The sequence below is a fragment of the Rhinopithecus roxellana genome, chromosome 8 (genome assembly GCF_007565055.1).
Source record: "Rhinopithecus roxellana isolate Shanxi Qingling chromosome 8, ASM756505v1, whole genome shotgun sequence".
Taxonomy (NCBI): Eukaryota; Metazoa; Chordata; class Mammalia; order Primates; family Cercopithecidae; genus Rhinopithecus; species Rhinopithecus roxellana.
The window spans coordinates 65208581-65233961 of NC_044556.1; the positions used below are offsets into that span (position 1 = coordinate 65208581).

Here is a 25381-nt window from a genome sequence, read left to right on the forward strand (position 1 = left end):
AAAATGTGTCAGAGGAATATGGTAAGATACTCATATTCCCAGTTCAACTTGAATATGACTTATTACAGAAATAAAATAAGAAAAAATAAATTTATCTAGAATTTTATTTTTAATTTTTAGAACTGAAGTGATTGAAATAAGCATACATATAAGTTACCATAGAAATAGCAAATTAATGAATTATAAATTGTAAGCATACATATAAGTTACCATAGAAATAGCAAATTAGTGAATTGTAAATTGTTCATAAAATTTACTAAAGTTTAAGCAGACAATTTACTATATCCTAAACTTTTATTAAATTTAGAATTTTTAAAATGGCTCGCTACTACCTCTTCTGCCTGCATGAACACTTTAATTTTACAATTAAAGAGGTTCTGTAATCAATATGTTGGGAAAAGACCACATACTGATATAAGTCCTTTCTCTAAGATATATACATGTGTGTTAACATGTGAAACAAATAGAGAAGTCCTGAAAGGGAGGGGAAGAAAAAGCCTGTTTAACTTGTTGTAACATGGCATTCTCCAAATTGACCATGAAATGAGTGTGTTTGTTTTGTGAAACCTCTGTTATTAATATCTCACAGAATTATTGCTTTTTGGAATACAATTTGTGAAATGCTTTATATCAAAGATATGCATAGCCCTTTTATTTGGGATAGATTCCTAGAAATATTCATGTTAAAATAGCTGAATGTAAAGACAACTGGTAATAAGGAAAACAACATTCAGAAACTGAATGGCATCCAATCACGTACTGTTAACTTATTTTCTCTCCTGGGATGGAAGTTCAAGCTTACCCTTAAATAAAGTATTACACACATCATTTTTTAAAATTTTTTTATTTTTCTTCCTTTTTAAATTATACTTTAAGTTCCAGGGTACATGTGCACAACATGCAGGTTTGATACATAGGTATACATGTGCCATATTGGTGTGCTGTACCCATCAACTCATCATTTACATTAGGTATTTCTCCTAATGCTATCCCTCCCCCAGTCCCCCACCCCACGACAGGCCCCGGTGTGTGATGTTCCCGTCCAAGTGTTCTCATTGTTCATTTCCCACCTGTGAGTGAGAACATGCAGTGTTTGGTTTTCTGTCATTGTGATAGTTTGCTCAGAATGATGGTTTCCAGCTTCATCCATGTCCCTGCAAAGGACATGAACTCATCCTTTTTTATGACTGTGTAGTATTCCATGGTGTATATGTGCCATATTTTCTTAATCCAGTCCTATCATTGATGGACATTTGGGTTGGTTCCAAGTCTTTGCTGTTGTGAATAGTGCCACAATAAACATAGGTGTGCATGTGTCTTTATAGCAGCATGATTTATAATCCTTTGGGTATATACCCAGTAATGGGATGGCTGGGTCAAATGGTAGTTCTAGTCTAGATCCTTGAGGAATCGCCACACTGTCTTCCACAATGGTTGCACTAATTTATACTCCCACCAACAGTGTAAAAGCATTCCTATTTCTCCACATCCTCTCCAGCATCTGTTGTTTCCTGCCTTTTTAGTGATTGCCATTCTAACCATTCTAACTGGTGTGAGATGGTATCTCTTTGTGGTTTTAATTTGCATTTCTCTGATGGCCAGTGATGAGCATTTTTTCATGTGTCTGTTGGCTGCATAGATGATTGTTTTGAGAAGTGTTCTTTGCCTACTTTTTGATGGAGTTGTTTGTTTTTTTCTTGTAAATTTCTTTGAGTTCTTTGTAGATTCTGGATATTAGCCCTTTGTAAGATGGGTAGATTGCAAAAATTTTCTTCCATTCTGTAGGTTGCCTGTTCATTCTGATGGTAGCTCCTTTTGCCATGCAGAAGCTCTTTAGTTTAATTAGATCCCATTTGTCTATTTTGACTTTTGTTGCCATTGCTTTTGGTGTTTTAGTCATGAAGTCCTTGCCCATGCCTATGTCCTGAATGGTATTGCCTAGATTTTCTTCTAGGGCTTTTATGGTTTTAGGTCTAACATTTAAGTCTTTAATCCATCTTCAATTAATTTTCGTATAAGGTGTAAGGAAGGGATCCAGTTGCACCTTTCTACATATGGCTAGCCAGTTTTCCCAGCACCATTTATTAAATAGGGAATCCTTTCCCCATTTCTTGCTTTTGTCAGGTTTGTCAAAGATCACATGATTGTAGATGTGTGGTGGTATTTTTGAGGCCTCTATTCTGTTCCATTGGTCTATATCTCTGTTTTGGTACCAGTACCATGCTCTTTTGGTTACTGTAGCCTTGTAGTATAGTCTGAAGTCAGGTAGCATGATGCCTCCAGCTTTGTTCTTTTTGCTTAGGATTATCTTGGCAATGCAGGCTCTTTTTTGGTTCCATATGAATTTTAAAGTAGTTTTTTTCAATTCTGTGAAGCAAGTCATTGGTAGCTTAATGGGGATGGCATTGAATCTATAAATTACTTTGGACAGTATGGCCATTTTCGCGATATTGATTCTTCCTATCCATGAGCATGGAATATTCTTCCATTTGTTTGTGTACTCTTTTATTTCATTGACCAATGGTTTACAGTTCTTGAAGAGGTCCTTCACATCCCTTGTAAGTTGGATTCCTAGGTATTTTATTCTCTTTGTAGCAATTGTGAATGGGAGTTCATTTATGATTTGGCTCTCTGTTTGTCTGTTATTGGTGTAGACGAATGCTTGTGATTTTTTGCACATTGATTTTGTATCCTGAGACTTTGCTGAAGTCGCTTATCAACTTAAAGAGATTTTGGGCTGAGACGATGGGGTTTTCTAAATGTACATTCATATCATCTGCAAACAGGGACAACTTGACCTCCTCTTTTCCTAATTGAATACCTTTATTTCTTTCTCTTGCCAGATTGCCCTGGCCAGAACTTCCAACACTATGTTGAATAGGAGTGGTGAGAGAGGGCATCCTTGTGTTGTGCCGGTATTCAAAGGGAATGCTTCCAGTTTTTGCCCATTCAGTATGATATTGGCTGTGGGTTTGTCATAAATAGCTCTTATTATTTTGAGATACATTCCATCAATACCTAGTTTATTGAGAGTTTTTAGCATGAAGGGCTGTTGAATGTTGTTGAAGGCCTTTTCTGCATCTATTGAGATAGTCATGTGGTTTTTGTTGTTGGTTGTTTATGTGATGGATTACATTTATTGGTTTGCATATGTTGAACCAGCCTTGCATCCCAGGAATGAAGCCGACTTGATCGGGGTGGATAAGCTTTTTGATGTGCTGCTGGATTTGGTTTGCCAGTATTGTGTTGAGGATTTTTGCATCGATGTTCATCAGGGATATTAGTCTAAAATTCTCTTTTTTTGTTGTGTCTTTGCCAGGCTTTGGTATCAGGATGATGCTGGCCTCATAAAATGAGTTAAGGAGGATTCCCTCTTTTTCTCTTGATTGGAATAGTTTCAGAAGGAGTGGTACCAGCTCCACTTTGTACCTCTGGTAGAATTCTGCTGTGAATCCTTCTGGTCCTGGACTTTCTTTGGTTGGTAGGCTATTAATTATTGCCTCAATTTCAGAGCCTGTTTTTGGTCTATTCAGAGATTCAACTTCTTCCTGGTTAAGTCTTGGGAGAGTGTATGTTTCCAGGAATTTATCCATTTCTTCTAGATTTTCTAGTTCATTTGCATAGAGGTGTTTATAGTTTTCTCTGATGGTAGTTTGCGTTTCTGTGGGATTGATGGTGATATCCCCTTTATCATTTTTCATTGCATCTATTTGATTCTTCTCTCTTTTCTTCCTTATTAGCCTTGCTAGCAGTCAATCAAGTTTGTCTGTCTTTTCAAAAAACCAGCTCCTATATTCATTGATTTTTTTGAAGGTTTTTTTGTGTCTCTATCTCTTTCAATTCTGCACTGATCTTAGTTATTTCTTGCCTTCTGCTAGCTTTTGAATGTGTTTGCTCTTGCTTCTCTAGCTCTTTTAATTGTGATGTTAGGATGTCGATTTTAGAGCTTTCCTGCTTTCTCTTGTGGGCATTTAGTGCTATAAATTTCCATCTATACATGGCTTTAAATGTATCCCAGAGATTCTGGTACATTGTGTCTTTGTTCTCATTGATTTCAAAGAGCATCTTTATTTCTGCCTTCATTTTGTTATTTACCCAGTAGTCATTCAGGAGCAGGTTGTTCAGTTGCCAGGTAGTAGAGCAGTTTTGAGTGAGTTTCTTAATCCTGATTTCTAATCTGATTGCACTGTGGTCTGAGAGATAGTTTGTTGTGATTTCTGTTCTTTTACATTTGTCGAGGAGTGCTTTACTTCCAACTGTGTGGACGATTTTGGAATAAGTGTGATGTGGTGCTGAGAAGAATGTATATTCTGTTGATTTGGGGTGGAAAGTTCTGTAGATGTCTGAAACCTACTTCTGTCAACTCGTCAAAGTTATTCTCCATCCAGCTTTGTTCCGTTGTTGGCCAGGAGCTGCCATCCTTTGGAGGAGAAGAGGCGTTTTGATATTTAGAGTTTTCAGCTTTTCTGCTCTGGTTTCTCCCCATCTTTGTGGTTTTATCTACCTTTGGTCTTTGATGTTGGTGACCTACAGATGGCGTTTTGGTGTAGATTACCTTTTTGTTGATGTTGATACTATTCCTTTCTGTTTGTCAGTTTTCCTTCTAACAGTCAGGTCCCTCAGCTGCAGGTCTGTTGGAGTTTGCTGGAGTTCTCCTCCAGACCCTCTTTGCATGGGTATCACCAGTGGAGGCTGCAGAACAGCAAGTATTGCTGCCTGATCTTTCTTCTGGAAACTTCATCCCAGAGGGGCAGCTGCCTATATGAGGTGTCTGTCAGCCCCTACTGGGAGGTGTCTCCCAGTTAGGCTACATGGGGGTCAGGGACCCACTTGAGGAGGCAGTCTGTCCTTTCTCAGAGCTCAGATGCTGTGCTGAGAGAACCACTGCTCTCTTCAGAGCTGTCAGACGGGAACGTTTAAGTCTGCAGAAGTTGCCTGCTGCCTTTTGTTCAGCTATGCCCTGCCCACAGAGGTGGAGTCTAGAGGCACTAGGCCTTGTTGAGCTGAGGTTGGCTCCACCCAGTTCAAGCTTCCTGGCTGCTTGGTTTACCTACTCAAGCCTCAGCATTGGCGAATGCCCCTCCCTCAGCCAGGCTGCTGCCTCACAGATCGATCTCAGACTGCTGCACTAGCAGTGAGCAAGACTCCATGGGCGTAGGACGTGCCATGCCAGGCATGGGAGAGAATCACCTTGTCTGCTGGTTGCTAAGACTTTGGAAAAGCGCAGTATTTGTGCGGGGAGTGTCCCGTTTTTTCAGGTAGTCTGTCATGGTTTCCCTTGGTTAGAAAAGGGAAATATTCCAACCCCTTGTGCTTCCCAGGTGAGGCGACGCCCTGCCCTGCTTCAGCTCGCCCTCTGTGGGCTGTACCCACTGTCCAACCAGTCCCAATGAGATGAACCAGGTACCTCCGTTGGAAATGCAGAAATCACCCGTCTTCTGCATCGATCACGCTGGGAGCTGCAGACCGGAACTGTTCCTATTCAGCCATCTTGACATGTATTTATTTATTTATTTATTTGTTTGTTTGTTTGTTTATTTATTTTTTGAGATGGAGTCTTGCTCTGTCACCCAGGCTGGATTGCAGTGGTGCTGTCTCGTCTCACTGCAACTCCGCCTCCTGGGTTCAAGTGATTCTCCTACCTCAGCCTCCCAAGTAGCTGGGATTATAGGCACAGAACACCACGCCCAGCTAATTTTTGTATTTTTAGTAGAGAAGGGATTTCACCATGTTGGCCAGGCTGGTCTTGAACTCCTGACCTCAGGTGATCTGTCCACCTCAGCCTCCCGTAGTGCTGGGATTACAGGCGTGAGTCACTGCACACAGCCACACACATCATTTTATATATTATTCATTTAATATCAGTCACAGTAGCTTTTGTTAGTAGCAGACCAGCAAAAAAGTTCCAATTTGTGTTAAATATTCCCATTGGAATCCTAATGTATATTTTAGAGATTATTGCTATTTACTCTTACTTTTTTAGGCAGCTAGTTTTACTTATTTTTTGGTAGATGTAGAAAATTGTATGGGGTACTATATGGAATTAGAGAAGTTGGAAATGCCTGCTATTTTAAAGAGCTTTCCATCTTTGCTGGTAAGCGAGAGGAGGATAGGAGGTTGGGACATAGATATTTTTACAGATACAAATAATTACTAAAATTGGCATGGTTTTTGAAATAAAATCTGTAATATTTTGAAATCATCTTCATATTCTTTACATTGCAGAGACTGAGTGCCCGATGAATGCTATTTAAATTGTAAAACAATGGGAAATATTTTATTTATTTACTGTAAATTTTAAATTTAGTATCTATATATGTTTTCCCAAAACTAAAAAAGTTACTAAGTCGCATTTTTAGAAACCAGAGATATGTAAACATACATACACACATGCACACACATACATTATTTTGTAGTTACCTGACTAAAGGTAAATTTATACTTAAATTTATTTTTGAGGAGCTTATTTTTATTTATGGATTTGATTTAAACTCTTACAGACTTAATGAATATACATTTACTTTTATTTTCTTTTTTATTTTAACAGTGAAAGAATGTACGTATTAATACTGTGTCAACAAGGATAAATGTATATAAGTCCTTGACCTTACTCTTACAAATACTGAAGACACTAGGACAGTTTAAGACCACTTAGCAGCCATTACCCATACAATGCTTTTACAAAATTCCTTAAGACTTGAGCCTACAAAAAAAAAATCATAATATTGATTCAATTCGAGTAATATCAAGTCTACCACTTCAAGCATGGGGATTCCTGACCCACTTATAAGTATTAATAATTGCAAAGTAACCTGATAACTCCACCTCAATGGAAAACACTGATGTGTGTGGTCTTACCGTCAGTTCCCAGCTGACTATAAATCATGTTTTCAAGATCCATTAATAGAAGGCTCATAGGGAAGTTCCTATATCCTATTTATGGAAGTACAGAATGTTTTGAGATTGGAAGGTCTAGCTGTAAAATAATGCAGTAAAAAATGGGCTTGTGGAGGGGAATTCTTGCAGTGAGTCAGAAGGCAGAACTTCTTTCATGGCAGAAATTGTTCCCTGCTAAGCAATTGTATTAATACTGTAATAAACTACCACATTTGACTGATAGCTCAGACTTCATAGAGTTTGGGGAGAACACATGCTTAATGCGGAGGATTCTTTGTAATTATCTTTCCATTCTTGATGCTTTGAGGCTTAGGAAATGTTTGATTCCAGAAGTAAATGTAGAACTGTTTTCATAGAGACCATTCTGTCTGACGTGAGTTGCATGGCCTCTGATCATGTTTGATAACCAAATTATTATCTGTTGCATACCTTCACTGGATCATACAAACGTGACTAATAAAAGATAATGTCATTATCAGCAAATTTCTGTCACCCATGATACAAAATAATCTTATAATATTAACATACTATAACCTATATAGTATGTCTAATAAAATATACATATAAATGTATACGTCTTTTGGCTAATGAATGTAATTTAGTGAACATTGGGTATTAGAATTTTGAAGAATATTGCTTAAGAAAACCAGTACTACAAATGTTCATCATTAGATCCTTCTGTATTTTTGGGAATCATACTTCAAATTGATTATAATCATTCCTAGTCACCCTGCCTAAGAACATCTAGTGGTTCTGCAGTACCTGCCTAGTTTTGACTTTTACCAACCTATTTGTCAAGATTTGACTCCCACTGTCACCATTTTTTCACCTCCTCTTCTTTAAATGATTTTTTGTTTGGTTTGGTTTTCTGGGGTTTTTTTGTTTGTTTGTTTGGTTGGTTGGTTGGTCTTTTTGTTTGTTTGTTGTGTTTGAGACAGGGTCTCACTCTGTCATCCAGGTTGGTGTGCAGTGGTGTGAGCATGGCATACTGCAGCCTCGACCTCCTAGGCTCAAGAAATCCTCCTGCCTCAGCCACCTGTGTAGCTGGGACCACAGGTGCACACCACCACACCTAGCTAATATTTTTATTTTTTGTAGAGATGAGGTCTCACTGTGTTGTCAAGGCCTGGTCTTGAACTCCTGGCCTCACGCGATCATCCTCCCACTTCAGCCTCCCAAAGTGCTGAGATTACAGGCATGAATCCTACCTGCTTTTCAAATAAACAGTTCCCCTGTCATTAATGCATTTCACCACCTCCCCATCCCCAGATCTCCACATTTTTAAATATTTCTGTCCTTCAAGGATGGCTTAGAGCAAGTATCACCTCCTTCAGGAAGCATTTCCAACTGAAATTATTCTTTATTTTTTATAATACTCTTTTAAAAAGGTGGAGTTCTATGATTCTACCTTGTATTACAGGGGAATAATATATACCTCTCTATATACAATATATAGAAAGGTAATAATATATACCTCTCTATATAATAATATATACCTCCATAATGCAAGGTATATAGAGAATGTATACCTTATTTTCTCTTCTTAATCAGATTGTAAGCGCCTTAAGGACAGAGTCCACTTAGTATTCATTTTTGTATTTACCTAGCAACCAGCACATTTCCTTGCACATAGCAGGTACTCAATAAACTGTTGAATCAAAATGAATTAAATGAAATTGTATATTACTCATTGTGTGTTGATTATTTTGTTTTGAATTCGTGTTTTCTCTTTCTTCAAACCATTTTAATATACATTAGAATAATTTTATAATACTGAAATATCAGTTCACTTCTACTTTGAAGGTTTTTTTTTCCACTCATATTCCTATTAGCATGGTCATACTTCACATCACCTTTATACTTTAAAAAAAAAAATCTCATTTTTGTCTCCATTTGTAAATGCCTAACCTTCAAACTGTTTTTATATTTAACTGAATTCACAGAATTGAATGTTCTGATGTACATTAAAATGACCGTCCTTCTACTCATCAGATGTAATTATATGTACAAAATAGTTCTTAATTGATTGCTATCAGATTCTTTCTATTTCTGTATTTTATGTAATAAAGAACTATCATAGAATTGTTTATAATCTATTTCTCTCATACTTTTGGCCTTTAAACTGTTGGGTTTCTCCTTGTTTAGTCCTTGTCTCCAAAGAGCTCTGTGTGATGGTTAAAAATTATGGCTGCATACAAAATCAAGTTACAGGCATAGAATACTTCACCTGACTGAATTAGTGACAGGTTTAAGATTGAATTTCATTTTTCCCTCTTTTCTATTGCTGATCAGATTTCTTTTTTAAGGCTCAAAATTTTTCCTTTCTCTTTATATTTGAATAGATAAATATAGGTATTGCTAAATACCTCATCGATAAGTTCTTAGTGAATTGGCCTCACTAAAGAAACATGCCTTGAACACATTTGTTGTAATTCCTAGAATAGAGTTTTGCTTTTTTAACTTGAGACAATTATCTTAAAATACTAATTCATGTGTGCCAAAGCTTTTATTTCAACACTATAGTAGACCATTTGACCAAAACTATAAATTGTACACATTCAGTCACATAAACACAGAACTGTAAATGATCCATATGACATCTTCACAGCCTCTGACAAATATTTTATTGTATTTTAGTAAGAGAATATTATTTTTCCATATTTTCTGCACTTAACAGCGAAAATTTCATCACTTTAATGTGTATAGTTTTCTGAACTAAAGGCATAGCATGTTTATTAAATACTACCTTGAAATCCAAGTTAGTAATTTATCTAAATTGGAGATGATTATTGGGGAAATTTTTTTTTAATAGTTTGACTCTTTTATCCAAATATTTATTCCAGATTGTATCTGCTGTACAGTATTGTCATCAAAAGTACATTGTTCACCGTGATCTTAAGGTAAGCTTCTGATTGTAATTTTTAAAAAAATCTTTATTATTAACTTATGTTTAATAATAATATTAGAGCTATCTTATTGCCTAACTGTGCTACTAGACACTATACAAGTAGTTTTTGATTCTCACAGCAGCTTTATGAAAAGTAATATTTTCACTGAGCAAATGAAGAAAATATGAGTGAGAAGTTATCTAGCTTTAGAGGTTAGAGGATTTGATTCACTATTAATTAGTTTGCTTTAAATGCATAGATATGGAACTTTATTCCCAACCAAAAGTGTGGGACTCAGACAGAAGCAAAGTCAGAGCACAGACCCATGTTTCCCTTATATAAGAGACAGTATTCACACTCTATCTTGAAGCTCAAAGAACTAAGGAAAGTTTTAAAACATTTTTATGAACACTAAATGCGTATAATAGTATAAACGAGCATACTTTGGAGTAAGAAATGTGTAGTTAGTCAATAAATGGTTGTGCCACATAGATTGTTTGAAAAATGAAAGTGGGCTAAAATGTTTACATGTTTTTTTCCTTTTTTCTCTAATCTTCCAAATTTAATTTTCATTGTCCCTTACATAAAAGTCTTATTTTTCTTTTTTACTTTTTTCCTCATCACCTCAACTACTTGCACCAGTTTGGGTTATGTTTAAATATATTATCCTAAACAGTTGTCAAAAGTCAAGTCTAATTCTGTATTTTAGCTTCATTTTTCAGAGCTTATGAATTTTCTGTTGCTCCCAATTTTTCTATTTCTTGGTTTCCTTCCTTGACTATTTTAAGGGGAATCACTTCCATGACGAATGAGAAAGAAGAGAACTGTTCCCCTGCTTCTGTGTTTGACTCCCGGTTTATCATCTCATTTCTTATATGAAAAAAATCTGCAAAAAATAATAATGTTCAAAACATTATGTTTTCCCTCTAGTCCAGTAGAGAGTTTTTCTGTACACTCCTGGAAGGAGACCTCAGAACCCCTTGCAGCTCTTCTCTTCTGGGGCAGCTTAGATACTTTGATATCCATCCAGACATTTTTAGAGAAAGTCCAGCTTGCTCACAAACAGCTTCAGAAATTTACAGTGACCAGGCCCTTACATCAGAACATCAAAATAACCTGGTTTTGTCACAGTTCAAAAATGTTACAATCTATTATTAATTTTTCCAAATGTATGTGCTTTTATAGTATTTATGTAATAAGTGATACCCCATTTTTATTGTATATTTTGGGTTCTAGGTGTATCTGCATTTTCCAAAATAAAATGAAAACAAATATCCCAAACTAGTATACCACAAAAAAAAAGAAAAGAAAGGTTGTGGCAGGTAGGGAGGGAAGAGATATATGATGGGCAGAGTGCATGACTCTTAATGATTGTTGGACCTTCCAGTAATATAGAGAAATCTGATTTTTGTTTTAGTCAAATTTTATTTCTTTTTGGAACCTGATAAAACACATCTACAAAGTAACCTATACCTTTGTTAGTCTATCCATCCATTGTAACAGAGTTTGAAATAAAACGTGTACAAAAGCAAGTCCTTTATTGAGTTGCTTCTGTTTACAAAAGGAACATGTAAAATATTGTCTTTAAGTGATTCTGCTTTAGGATTTTGGAAAACCATCTCAAAACATGGAAAATTCACTGTTTTCTATGTAAAATATACGTCAAGAAGAGAATCTAGTTTTAAAACAGCAAAAAGAAGCTTAAAACAGACAAGATATAATGGAGGCTGTAGTTTTTGGTCATGTTTTACTGAAACAGTATTTTGTTGAGGAAGTATTCTACAAGAGAGGACAAAGGAATGAATTAGTAGTCACAGAACCCCTGACAGGCAGTTACTGTAGATATACCTTTGAGCCCAGCATTAACCAACAATACCCTATTAAAATAGAGCTCCTTTGGGTAATCATGTTGGTTTAAGTCCAAGATGGATTAGTATTATGCTCTTTAGAGTAGGTCATACTAAGGTACACTTCTAGGATGTTTCTGACTATGAGGAAAAAATGAGTTTAAAATAACCTATGAAAGAAAATGGGTTTTAAATAACCTTTCTTAAGTAGTTGCATATATGCATATAAAGAGAGCTTTCCTTTTATAGTGTTAAAATTTAGTCTTATATAGATGTAATTCAGAATGCATTGAAGTACTATACTGGGCTTCTAAATTTGATATTACATTTAGAAATGAGAGACAAGAGATGTAAATTTGGAAGCTAAAACACTTTTAACAAATATTTTTATTTTATATAGGCTTTTTACATTGTTCTTTTTATTATTTTCCTCTTAGGCTGAAAACCTTCTCCTTGATGGTGATATGAATATTAAAATTGCTGACTTTGGTTTTAGTAACGAATTTACAGTTGGGAACAAATTGGACACATTTTGTGGAAGCCCACCCTATGCTGCTCCCGAGCTTTTCCAAGGAAAGAAGTATGACGGGCCTGAAGTGGATGTGTGGAGTCTGGGCGTCATTCTCTATACATTAGTCAGTGGCTCCTTGCCTTTCGATGGCCAGAATTTAAAGGTATCAGCTAAATTTTATATTAATGTTTTATCCCCAAGTATGATTATTTCAAAAACCAGTTACAAGTGCTTTCTTTCACTTTTATTAAGGAACTGCGAGAGCGAGTTTTACGAGGGAAGTACCGTATTCCCTTCTACATGTCCACAGACTGTGAAAATCTTCTGAAGAAATTATTAGTCCTGAATCCAATAAAGAGAGGTAGCTTGGAAGTAAGTAAACTTTTATATTCCAAATTTAAATTTTAACAATTAAAATATTCCAGAAACTGAAGAGCATTTTTCTCCAATGTTTTCTTAGGAAAATTGCCAAATTATCTAATCTGCCTTTTGTTTAGAGGTAGGGAAAATGACATGACTTTTTTTCACGATTTTTTCCACTTTCAAAAGTTGCCACAGTAGCTGTCTCTAAAAACTATTATTTCCTCTTTGTTCTGTAGTGCCGTGTTAAATTAAAACAACACAAAAATAGAGGTTAAATTCACTTTTAGTTAGAGAAGGAGGAAAACGTAGCCTCTGTCAGAAATTGCTTTGTCGAAAACAGAAACTTTGTTTTTAGTAAGTTCTCAATAAATATTTCAAGGATAAAAGAAAATAGTGAAAATTCTAATCTAGTGAATATTTCACAGCTATATCTGACATTGGTATCTGGCATTTAAAAATGCAATAGAAACCTCTCAACTTTAGTAAAGAAAACTTACAAATATTTAAGTAGAACATATTGGAAACAGGCATTTCATTTCTTAAAACACTGTTGTGTTGCCTACATACATTCCATATGTGAGGTTATTTATAATAATAGACACTATTATAAATGGACTAAGTATGTTACAAGCAAGCAAGTTCACATAACCAAAATGTCTAGTATTTTTTTTCTTCTGGCGCTGCAGTTAGAATAGTTTATTTCTTAAGTATTTTGCCCATCTGTTTTTAAGAATGATATTTTAGCCTTTACTAAGATAATTTCAGAGATTCAGCATGCGTTATTCACTAGTACTTTCTGTCTTCTTTTATTCACCTTAATAGAAAGGTAGAGAATTCAGAGAATTAACCTCATATAAACTGTACATTTTTAGTGTAGCAATGGGGCTTTCTGGCACGGACTTCATGCTGCTTAGGAGGCAGCCTTATAGTGAGCCATCCCTGTGTACAGAGCTCTCAGGTTAGTGTGGGCTTTGTAATTTTATTTCCACAAATATTTTTCAGTAGAAGATACAGCATGTTTTGATGGAAGTTAAGGGATGGTGACTTCCACTGGGAAATTATTTTAAATGCTTTGTTTCAGTTCATCAATGATCAGGATTTTTTTACTGAATTATTTGTTTAAATGGTATTAGTTATATCTTACAAATTTTGTGGGCTTTTCCCCCTTTTTGTGGGTAAAAAAATTATGATAGTAATGCTTTAATAGAGAACATGTACTATATAGTGCCCACTTTTATGTCACTTATTTTGAAAGCTTTCCATCATTATTCATAGAAAAATTAGGTGAAATATTTAAAAAGCTAAAATTCTTGACTCTCATATCATTTCTAAAATAATGAACTTTAGAGAACATGTCTTGTAATCCTGCTTTGTGACTAACTTTTATCGTAAGAACCCCGCTTTACCTGAGTGTCACTTAATAAAATGCCCAGAATTGAAGCAACAGCATAGCTAATGAGCAGAGCAAAACGAATATACAAAAATTATTTTGGGGGAATAGGTATTACAGATCTCTATGGACAGTAGATAAGATATGCTGATGCCTTAAAGATGATTAATTTATAGTAGCCAAGCACATTAGTCTTTTATCATTGGTATTAAAATGTTGAGGATTAAAATATGAGAGTGCTTTGAGTTGAATTTAAAAGCCAAATTTTTATTACTGAAATATTTGATCATCAGAAGCTCATTCCAACATATTTCAGTATAGTCTGCAACTTTCTGTTCCAGCTTACCAAAACAAAGTTTTTCAGCTATGAAAACATGAGTTCCCACTGGAAATATTATCATAATATTATAGATATTACTATACAAAGGCTGATTTGCTTCACAGTTCCCAAAAATGACTTTCCAGGGAAACTTGACACCATTTTTTTAAATAGAAATATTTCTTATACCAAACCTTAAGAAACTCTCCTAGAAATATTGGTGACTTCAAAAATTGTTAGTCTTCACTTTTATTTTTCCAACCAATTTTATTAGCATTACAGTAAAAAATCTGTAAAGTTTTTTAAAGCCATTTTCAAAATACTCATCTTTATTATGTAAACATAACATTTTATGTGTTAGTAAATGTTTTATACTATGTTCCATTTTTTTTTTTAACCTTAGAAGTTTTGGATATGCGTTCTTGCTTTGTCATAAGAATGCACTCCTTCCTTTTTAATAGCTATGTTATTCTCCTTGGGTAACATATCATAATTTATTTAACTATTCCATGTTTATTGCACATCTGAGTTGTTTCCATTGTTTTTGATAAAAGCAATGTGGTATACTTTTTTCCCCTTTGGGATATATGCTTAGATAAATTCTTCAGAGTGGAATTACTGGGCCAAGGGTGCAAGTGATCGGATAGCTCTTTCATCATTGCCAAAAGATGTGTGTGACCCAAGGCTTTTGAATGTACCTATTCTCCATAGCTTGGTTCAATATTGGATATAAATTCTAGTATTTGATGCCTTGCTTTAATTTGTATTTCTTTTATTAGCAATAAAATGGAACATTTTTAATGAATAGTTTGTGCTTCTTCCTGTATAAGCTCTCAGTGTCTTTTAACTACTTGTCTTAAGGAGTCTGGTTAAGAAGCCTCATAGATTTGTGCCAACTTTGTATAGTTTAATATAAAATATTTTTCTGGTAATTTCCACATTTTGAAAAAGTGGAACATCATGAATGTTTTTTCAGTGTACTTTAGTGTCATGAATTATTGATTAGAGTATCCTCTATACTTTCTTCACTATATATTTTGCTAATATTGAAATTTGATTTAGAGAATCTTACATGGTTGCTTATCATTTCAAACTTATTTAACTTACCTTTCTGTTGCTACCAGACATAACTGTATATTTTATTAAAATGTTTCTTAAAGACTCCTAAGTTAAATGCCTTATTTATCATCTGTGAAAATAAAAATTAATGAAATTAGTTTCACATTCTACTAGCCTATAGTTTGTTCCTAGGCATAAGCAAACAGTTATATAATTTTTTCAAGTTATATATGTGAATGTTGTCAGCTCTTTCTAATTGTACTAGTCTGGAACTTCCATGTGTGATACTGTCCTCTGATAATGAGGACATTATGATTTTAAAAGGATTTGTGCTTTATGTTGTACACTATTGTTTTTTAAACCCGTTTATTGGAATATTGGTATGTCTAGATTTTTTTATTAGAAAGAAACTGAAAAACTTTTCTGCTTTTCCTGTTACGTACATGTTCATTCATTTTTCCAGTCTTTAACCAAGATGGACTGTATTACCTTTCAAAATAATGCAAAATTTGAGCCTGAAGCAAATCTCCTCTTATTGCCCTCTCTTTGTCATCATTGGTCCTCCAAAAAAGTGTTTATTTTGACTTTTATACTTAATTTTTCAGCTGTTACTAAAATAATCTTTACAGTCTTGTTTATGTCTGCCAAGTGACAGTAAAGCAAAAAAATCAATTAATTCATAATTTTTTAAATGAAAGATTTCTGTGTACAAATTCAGAAGCATATAGTATGTTTTACAAAGGTTGAAATAATTTAAGTAAAATTATTTCTGTCTGGCCATTCTAAATTCCATATTTTTAAAATGTGCAGACCTAAGGCCATGCTTGATGGCTCATGACTATAATCCAGATACTTTGGGAGGCCAAGGCGGGCAGATCACCTAAGTCCAGGAGATCGAGACCAGCCTAGGCAACATGGAAAAACCCTGTCTCTACATTAGCTGGGCGTGGTGTCACACATCTGTAGTCCTAGCTACTTGGGAGGCTGAAGCAAGAGGATTGCTTGAGCCCAGGCGGTTGAGGATGCAATAAGCCATGATTGCGCCACTGGACTGCAGCCGGGATGACAGAACAAGACCCTGTCTCCAAATAAAATAAGATAAAATAAAATAAATGTGCACCTAAGTATAGAGTGTATATTTCCCATAGCTAGTTTAATTCATCTGAATCAATTGTTTTGTTAATATAACTCTCAGGCAGTCATTTATGTTCATTGGCACTGATGGCTAGGGTAAACTTTGTTTTGTTAATTTTGGAAGTTTTTTTGTCCTCTAGTTTTTCATGAGATATATGAAATGAAATCGGAGTGGATGAGTTTATTCAACTAATTTCTATGTCTAGTGCAGTTTGTTGGCCTAGGTCTTTCTTTATACCATGCCTGAAACCACCCAGACTAGGGTTACGTGAGCTCTCTCCTATCATGCAGTACCTCAGTTTTCTGGGAACGTTTCTCCCTAGACTTTTAACGTCAATTCTTTTGGTTACCATGAAAGAATTTTACATAGGCATGAGGTTCACACAACTAAGGGCAGGTAGTCCATGTCTCTCTTCCCTTTCATGTATCCATTCTTTGTTGCTTTCTATGCTTTATTTTTGGAAAAAAGACCCTCAGATTTTGAATTAACAGAGTTAAACCCCACGTCTTCCCTTTCTTAAGGAGATCTTCTTTCCACCCTTTATTTTCTGTTCTGAGATTACTTTTATTCTGCTTTGAAATACAACGGTTGTTGTGAGACAAACTGCTAAGCAGACTCTTGGTGATTCCCAGTGCCTAGAATAATAATAATAAAGGGAAACAAAACTATTGATTCTCTCATTGCTGCCCAATTCTCTTTCCTTATCACTGCATTTTCTACTTTTCCTGACTCAGCCTAGCCTCAAATCTAGTTTTATGTGAGAATTAGCAGTCAGTCCTTCTGTGTCCACCTATTGTTTTTTTTCCCGTGCTAATTATAAAATGTAGTATAAAATGTATTCTTTCATTGTGTACGATTCATGTGCTTAGTAAAAGAAGGGTGCCTCCTCACTGTTCCTCACATCCTTCTGCCATGACTTTGCACCATTCCAAATACTGCTTATATTTCAAATCAGTTTACATCCTGTCCCCTTATGGTTCCTTCCCTGAAAATCCCAGCCCACACTTCGAGTTGTTCTTTTGGTCTTTATTAAAACTCACTGCTAATAGCACAACTTTAAATAGTTAATTCTACTGTGTATTCAAATAGTTTTGGCTGATGCCTGTAATCCCAGCACTTTGTGAGGCCCAGGCGGGCGGATCACCTGAGGTCAGGAGTTTGAGACCAGCCTGGCCAACATGATGAAACCCGTCTCTACTAAAAATACAAAATTTAGCTGGCCATGGTGGCAAGCGCCTGTAATCCCAGCTACTCGGGACGCTGAGGCAGGAGAATCGCTTAAACCCGGGAAGTGGAGGTTGCAGTGAGCTGATATCGCCCCACTGCACTCCAGCCTGGGCAACAGAATGAGATTCCATCTCAAAAACAAACAAAAAATAGGCCGGCTGCAGTGGCTCACGCCTGTAATCCCAGCACTTTGGGAGGCCCAGATGGGTGGATCACCTGAGGTCGGGAGTTTGAGACCAGCCTGGCCAACATGATGAAACCCCATCTCTACTAAAAATAGAAAATTTAGCTGGCCATGGTGGCGAGTGCCTGTAATCCCAGCTACTCAGGAGGCTGAGGCACAAGAATCACTTGAACCCAGGAAGTGGAGGTTGCAGTGAGCTGAGATCACACCACCGCACACCAGCCTGGGCAACAGAATGAGATTCCATCTCAAAAACAAAAAAAAAATAGGCCGGGTGCGGTGGCTCACACCTGTAATCCCAGCACTTTGAGAGGCCCAGGTGGGCAGATCACCTGAGGTCAGGAGTTCAAGAGCAGCCTGACCAACATGGAGAAACCCCGTCTCTACTAAAGATACAAAATCAGCCAGGCATGGTGCCCATGCCTGTAATCCCAGCTACTCGGGAGGCTGAGGCGGGAGAATTACTTGAACCTGGGAAGCGGAGGTAGCAGTGAGCCGAGATTGTTCCACTGCACTCCAGCCTGGGTAACAGAGCAAAACTCTGTCTCAAAAAAAAAATAAATAAATAAATAAAAATTTAGATTTCATAAGTAAATCTCATTTCCCCAAATAACAAAAAAATCACTTTTAAGGGTTTGATCCTTGTATATATTTATTCTGACAGGAACATGTGGATATGAAATGAGCACCAAATAAATACAATTTAGCTGAGAAACATCGGAAAATTATCTTCATTTTCCTTCTAATTGCTTATCTCTCAGCTATCAAATCTGCTATTGCTCCTATATTTCTTGCTTAATTTATAGAAACCCTATTCTGCCAGGCACCTGATTTAAAATTGTCAGAACCCTCTTGTATTCCATCAATTCCCTCAGAACCAAAATGAATCTTTTCATCAAGTGCAATAGATTATACTTCTGGTTTCTTTCTTCCATTTCCTCATGTCTAGTTCAGTCCTCTGTTCTCTTTCCTGGACATTATAACAACTTTGTAAGGTGTCTTCTTGTTGCTAATCTCTGGATTCTGTCTTACCCAGGGATCTTGTAGCAACATTATTTTGAAACACTACCTTGTTCAAAAACAGGCATCTGTAGTGAGAAAAAACAGCACATAAGGCACAGCCTTTGTCCTCAAGGACTTTAAATAACGTGAAGATAAACCTATACACAACTAACTGTAATCAAAGGTAGAGTTTAATAACAGTAACACTAGGATATAAGCAGAGTTCTATGGGAACACAGGAGAAGGACAGATAAGTGATTAAGATGAGGTTTTAATTCATTCGGTTTACAAATATGTACTGACCATTTAGTGCTGGGTACTTTTAGGTGTTGGATATGCAATATTGAACAAACCAGACCTGGATCATTCTTTGATTGGGTTTATGGTCTAGTAGTGGAGATACATGATTAACAAGTAAACCAAAATATTACATAACAACAACCTTCATTCAATTGTAGGCAAAGATCGGGGTGCCATGAAAGAGAGTAACAGAAAGGGCCCAGACTTTATGTGGTCATTTTGAAATAAAAAGGAACTTAGGTGGGAAGATAGGGGAAAACATTCTAGGCAAATATCCTTGTCTTTTATTCCTCTGAGAAAATACAAACCAAAAGTCATGAGTACTCCGCTTCCCATTCCCATACCTTAAACATTACTGTTGAGACCAACTGATGAGAGGGATGGGAGGCAAGCAAGATGACGCAGACACAGGGCACCAGGAGGAAAGTCCGTTACTACTACGACGGGGATGTTGGAAATTACTCTTACAGACAAGGCCATCCAATGAAGCCTCACCAAATCTGCATGACTTACAATTTGCTGCCCAACTATGGTCTCCACTGAAAAATAGAATTCTGTCACCCTCACAAGCCCAGTACTGAGGAGATGACCAAGTACCACAGGGATGACTACATTAAATTCTTGCGCTCCATCCATTCAGATTACATGTTCGAGCTCAGCAAGCAGATGCAGATTCAACATCGGCAAGGACTGTTCAGTATTTGATGGCCTGTTTGAGTTCTTACAGTTGTCTGCTGGTGGCTCTGTGGCAAGTGCTGTGAAACTTAATAAGCAGCAGATAGACATCGCTGTGAACTGGGCTAGGGGCCTGCACCATGCAAAGAAGCCTGAGGCATCTGGCTTCTATTACATCAATGGCATTGTCTTGGCCATCCTGGAACTGCTGAAGTATCACCAGAGGGTGCTATATATTGACTTTGATATTCACCATGGTGATGGGATGGAAGAGGCCTTCTATACCACAGACTGGGTCATGACTGTGTCTTCTAAGTATGGAGAGAACTTTTCAGGAACTAGGGATCTACAGGATATTGGGGCTGGCAAAGGCAAGTATTATGCTGGTAACTACCTTTCTGAGATGGGATTGATGACAAGTCCTATGAGACCATTTCAAGCTGGTTGCGTTCAGAGTAATGGAGATGTTCCAGCCTAGTGCAGTGCTCTTACAGTGTGGCTCACATTCCTTATCTGGGGACTGGTTAGGTTTCTTCCATCTGATCATCAAAGCACATGCTGGCCTGTCGTGGTGGCTCATGCCTGTTCTCAGCACTTTGGGAGGCCGAGGCAGGAGGATCACTTGAGGTCAGGAGTTTGAGACCAGCCTGGCCAACATGGTGAAACCCCGCATCTACTAAAAATACAACAATTAGTCAGGCATGGTGGTGCACTTCTGTAATCCCAGCTATTCCGAAGGCTGAGTCATGAGAATCACTTGCACCCTAGAGGCGGAGGTTGCAGTGAGCCAAGATTGCACCAGGGCACTCCAGCATGGGGAACTGAGTGAGACTCCATCTCAAAAAAAAGTGGTGGGGGGTCCATGCCAAGTGTGTGGGATTTGTCAAGAGCTTTAACCTGCCTATACTGATGCTGGGAGGAGGTGGTTCATCATTTGTAATGTTGCCTAGTGCTGGACATATGAGACAGGTGTGGCCCTGGATACAGAGATCCCTAATGAGCTTCCATACAGCGACTACTTGGAATAGTTTGGACCAGATTTCAAGCTTCACATCAGTCCTTTCAGTATGACTAACCAGAACACGAATAGTACTTGGAGAAGATAAACAGCGACTGTTTGAGAACCTCAGAATGCTGCCCCCATACACCTGGGTCCAAATGCAGGTGATTCCACAGGATCCGTCCCTGAGGAGAGTGGCGATGAGAGTGAAGAAGACCCTGACAAATGCATCTCGATCTGTTCCTCTGACAAATGAATTGCCTGTGAGGAAGAGTTCTCCGACTCTGATGAGGTGGGAGAGGGTGGCCACAAGAACTCTTCCAACTTCAAAAAAGCCAAGAGAGTCAAAACAAGATGAAAAGGAGAAAGACCTAGATAAGAAGAACAAAGTCACAGAAGAGGAGAAAACCAAGGAGGAGAAGCCAGAAGCCAAAGGGGTCAAGGAGGAGGTCAGGTTGGCCTGAAAAGACCTCTCCAGCTCTGGCTTCTTGCCAACACCTTTCTCCACCAACACCTCAGATTTTATATTTCTCTTTCTCTGTATGTTTATAGGAAAGTTTATTAAATATAAATCCCAGAGACTAGACAGAAACCAAGTCCCTGAGCCGAGGGCAGCTATGCTGGGTGAACTCTTCTAGGAGCTGCCTTGCCACCCATCCTTCCATCCTTCCCCAGTTCTTAACTTTGAGCCATAAAGAGTACCAGGTCTGGGTGAAAGGGATACTTTTATGCAACCATAAGACAAAATCCTGAAATGCCAAATGCCTGCTTAGTAGCTTTGGAAAGGTGCCCTTACTGAACATTCTAGAAGGGATGGCCAGATCTTCAAGGGTCTCCTGTTCTTTTCAGGCTCCTAATGTAACATCAGCCATTTTTAGATTGGCTCTGTTCTCATACCTTCCCAGTGGCTTCAAGTGAGCCAAGAAACTGATACTGCGTGCCCTTTGTCTTCCCCTAATTCTGCAGGTGGAGGTTGGTGGTCTAGTTTCCTTTTTGAGATACTGTTTTCATTTTTGAGACTCCTTGTAATAAAATGGTACATTGCTATACAAAAAAATTAGATTAACTGTTTAGACCCCATGTCTCCCCACTGCCTGTCATAGTGGAAAGATGTCTTTTCTCTTGTTGAAAACTTCACTCATCTGTTTGCTGGATTTGGTTATCTACCTTCCTTTTCAGTATCTCACCCCTTCAAAAAGACTCTCTCTTCTGTAACCAACTGAACCTTGTCTCTACTGACTCCTTTTCCTCAGCTTTTATACATACTTGAATCTCCTCCACTAAAAAAGGCATCCTTCAACCCGGCAATCCCCTTTCAGTGCTGCCATCTTGCTCCTCCTTTGTAGTGAGCCCTTTTGAAGAGTATCTACATTTAAACTGTCACCCGTTCCTCACCAATCCATTTACCTTCTGGTTCCTAATGCCACCACTCCACTGAAACTTCCCCCAGCAAAGTCCCCCCATCTCTACTGCTAAACACAAGGGGTTACTTATTTAGGTATCACCTTATTTGACCGTTTGGCCATATTTGACAGGACAGCACTTTCTCCTCTTCAAAGAACTCTTTCGTTGCCTTCCGTGTCATGCTCTGCGGGTTTTTCTTTTTGGATTTCTTTTCTTTCTAACCTTTAAGTACTAGTGTTCCTTAAGGCTGTACTCTGAGCCCTCTTCTATTTATTCTTAACACTATTCATTCTTCCTGGAGAATCCCACCCACCCTGCAGCTTTTATACAGCATCCTCTGTAGGCTAAGGATTCCTGAGTCTCAGTCCCTAGCCCAGATTTCTCTTGAGCCTCAGAATAAAGTATCAGAGTAATTACAGTACATGTTTATTGAGATATCCCATAGTGCCTCAAACTCAGCTTGTCTAAAACTGAGCTCCATCTTTCTCCATCCATTCTTCCCTCTGTGCTTTTGATATCTCAGTGAATGATACCAACCTCTCAATTCAGTTCTCTGAATAAGAAATTTGGGCACTGTCTTCAATTTCTTCTTCTTTTCATCTCTCCCCCATATCCAGTCATGTAGATATATGGATATTCATCCTTCGTAATCATGAATTGTGATTATGAAGTTCCATAAAACTGCATAAATCATTAAGTTTTGTTCATTTTTACCTGCAAATTATTGAAAATGCCTTTTGTTTCCCTATTGCCACTGTGTACCTTTAAATTGGGGTGTCATCATATCTCTCCTAGATTTAGCTGAAGCCTCTTACATGATTTATGTGCCTCTAATCTTGAACCCCTCTAACTCACTCCCTACATACTGGCCAGAGAGACTTTTCAAAAGCATACCATTGAGAGATAACTATTACATGCTGGTTTTGCCTGAGGGCCTCTTTATACCTGCATTTTCTCTCCTGGTTCTTTGTCTTCCTTCCACTTCCTTTTTGCATGATTAACCCGTAATTATTCTACCTGAATCTAACTTTTTACTTACTTAGTATTCTACTATTTATTCATCTTATTCCACTTGTTGTTATTTTCAAACTTGTAATCTTAAATTTGAGAACATCAATAAGGGCTTAAATTGATTTGAGGAACTAGAAGTATTTTGTGTCTAGCTCATGTTTGTTATTTTTCTTTTTTGTGCTTCTCATCCATTATCATAACAACAAATGTCCAAAGAACTCCTATTAAAAAGTAATGTGTTAATAAAAGGACAGTTAGATTCCTTTGTTTGTACTGATACGTGTGTGGAGGGGTAGGATTTGTTATGGATTTACTTTATATATGCTTAAAGACTTTTAAGCATCAGCTGAGCTCCTACTTCCGTATGCCTTCCTTACTTTCTCTGCTTGTGCAGCTGTAGAATTGAATCAATAAAGGTGTCAAGGAGTAGATGGCTGGATTGGAGCTTGATCGGTCTGGGAGGGACTGTGTGTACTGTATAACTATCCTTAAGTAGTTCAATATGTTCTCTGAGGGTTTTCTATGTATTCACCTTCCAACCTAGGAAATTCTGCCAACAACAAAATTTTATTTCTACAGATGCTGGTGCCTGACTCTTGCTCAGGCTTCTGTCAGACATAATGTTTGAGAGGGGAGAGGGGAGGAACAGGAAAGGCCTTAGTATTTCGAGAACTTATGTGGCAACTTTTGCATCTCTGCTTTGCCCATTTTTTTTCCTCCTGATGTTCACCCACCCCACTTTTGCCTTATTGATGAATAGCACTAAAGACACATGGTAGAATTATTTGTAGTAGGTCTCTAGTTTTATTTAAAGTAGTTGAATAAGGCACTTAAATTACCATTGCCCAAAGTGGTGAAAAGAAATCAAGTTAGTGATAATTTTTTAAGAGTTACATGTCTGCATACTTGTATTTTTTAAATATATGAATTCTCTAGAAAGTTTAATTTAAAAATGTATCATGTGGCTGGGCATGGTGGCTCATGCCTATAATCCCAGCACTTTGGGAAGCTGAGGCAAGCAGATCACTTGAGCCCAGGAGTTCTAGGCTGGGCAATATAGTATGAGACCCTGTCTTTAAAAAAAAAAAAGAAATCATGTGATGATGACCTCTGGAAAATCCTCCAATTCAGCACAGCAGTACTGTTAAAGATTTTGGTTGTTAGAGATCTTCCCTGGATTTCTTATTTTCTAGTGATTAGCTTTAGGTAGATATTAATAAATGAGGAGAAGGTACCTGGGCAGTCAAGAAATTAGCCTTCAAAAGGTATGTATATGGGAAGTTATTTTTCTAATTAGTGGAATATTGGCAAGTAAAGTTTAAAGATGGAGAAATTACTTTACAGGACTTGGAAAAAGCAATTAATATATCAGCACCTAGAATGAAAACCTAAAATTCTGTAGTAATAAAAAGTGAACAATCTTTCTAAATTAATACAGAATTATTCAAATAAGTTTCTTCCAGTTCCCCATTGCCTGACCATGAGTATAGTAAATTCTCTACTAGATTGCCTTTTTTTTGGTGGTGGTGGTAAAAAACACCTAACATATATTTACCCTCTTAACAACTTATAAGTGTGTATTACAGCATCGTTAACTATGTGTACATTGTTGTACAACAGATCTCCAGAACTTTTTCATCTTGTGTGACTAAAACTCTGTACTCGTTAAACAAATCCCCATTTCCCCCTCATCAGCCCCAGCAATCACCATTCTATTATACTTTATGTTTCTGTGAGCTTAACTACTTTAGATAATCTGTGTAAGTAGAATCATGCAGTATTTGTCTTTCTGTGATTGGCTTATTTCACTTAACATAATGTCCTCAAGGTTCATCCATATTGTAACATGTAACAAGATTTTTTTTAAGGCTGAATAATATTTCTTTGTATTTATGTACCACATTTTCTTTATCAATTCATTTGTCAATGTACATTTAGGTTACTTCCACATCTTGGCTTTTGTGACTAATGCTGCAGTGCGTGTAAGTTTCTGAATATCTCTTTGATATTCTGCTTTCAGTTTTTTTGGATAAATACCCAGAAGTGGGATTACTGGATGATATGGTAGTTCTATTTTTAATTTTTTGAGGAACCTCTGTACTGTTTTCCATAGCAGCTGCACCATTTTACATTTCTGCCAGCAGTTCACAGGGGTTTCAGTTTCTCGAC

The 25381-nt window shown here is 37.1% G+C and overlaps 1 protein-coding gene and 1 pseudogene across 4 annotated transcripts in view; both read left to right on the forward strand.

The window, feature by feature from the left end:
* MARK1 (microtubule affinity regulating kinase 1) overlaps positions 1-25381 on the forward strand; it is a 143029-nt gene that overhangs the window by 84169 nt on the left and 33479 nt on the right. For all 4 annotated transcript variants that reach the window (XM_010368083.2, XM_030937015.1, XM_030937014.1 and 1 more), the window contains exons 7-9: positions 9741-9797; positions 12070-12306; positions 12396-12515. In XM_010368083.2, the coding sequence (XP_010366385.1) occupies positions 9741-9797; positions 12070-12306; positions 12396-12515 (414 nt within the window). The remainder of the gene's footprint in view (positions 1-9740; positions 9798-12069; positions 12307-12395; positions 12516-25381) is intronic.
* Positions 19519-21261, forward strand: LOC104666093 (annotated as a pseudogene).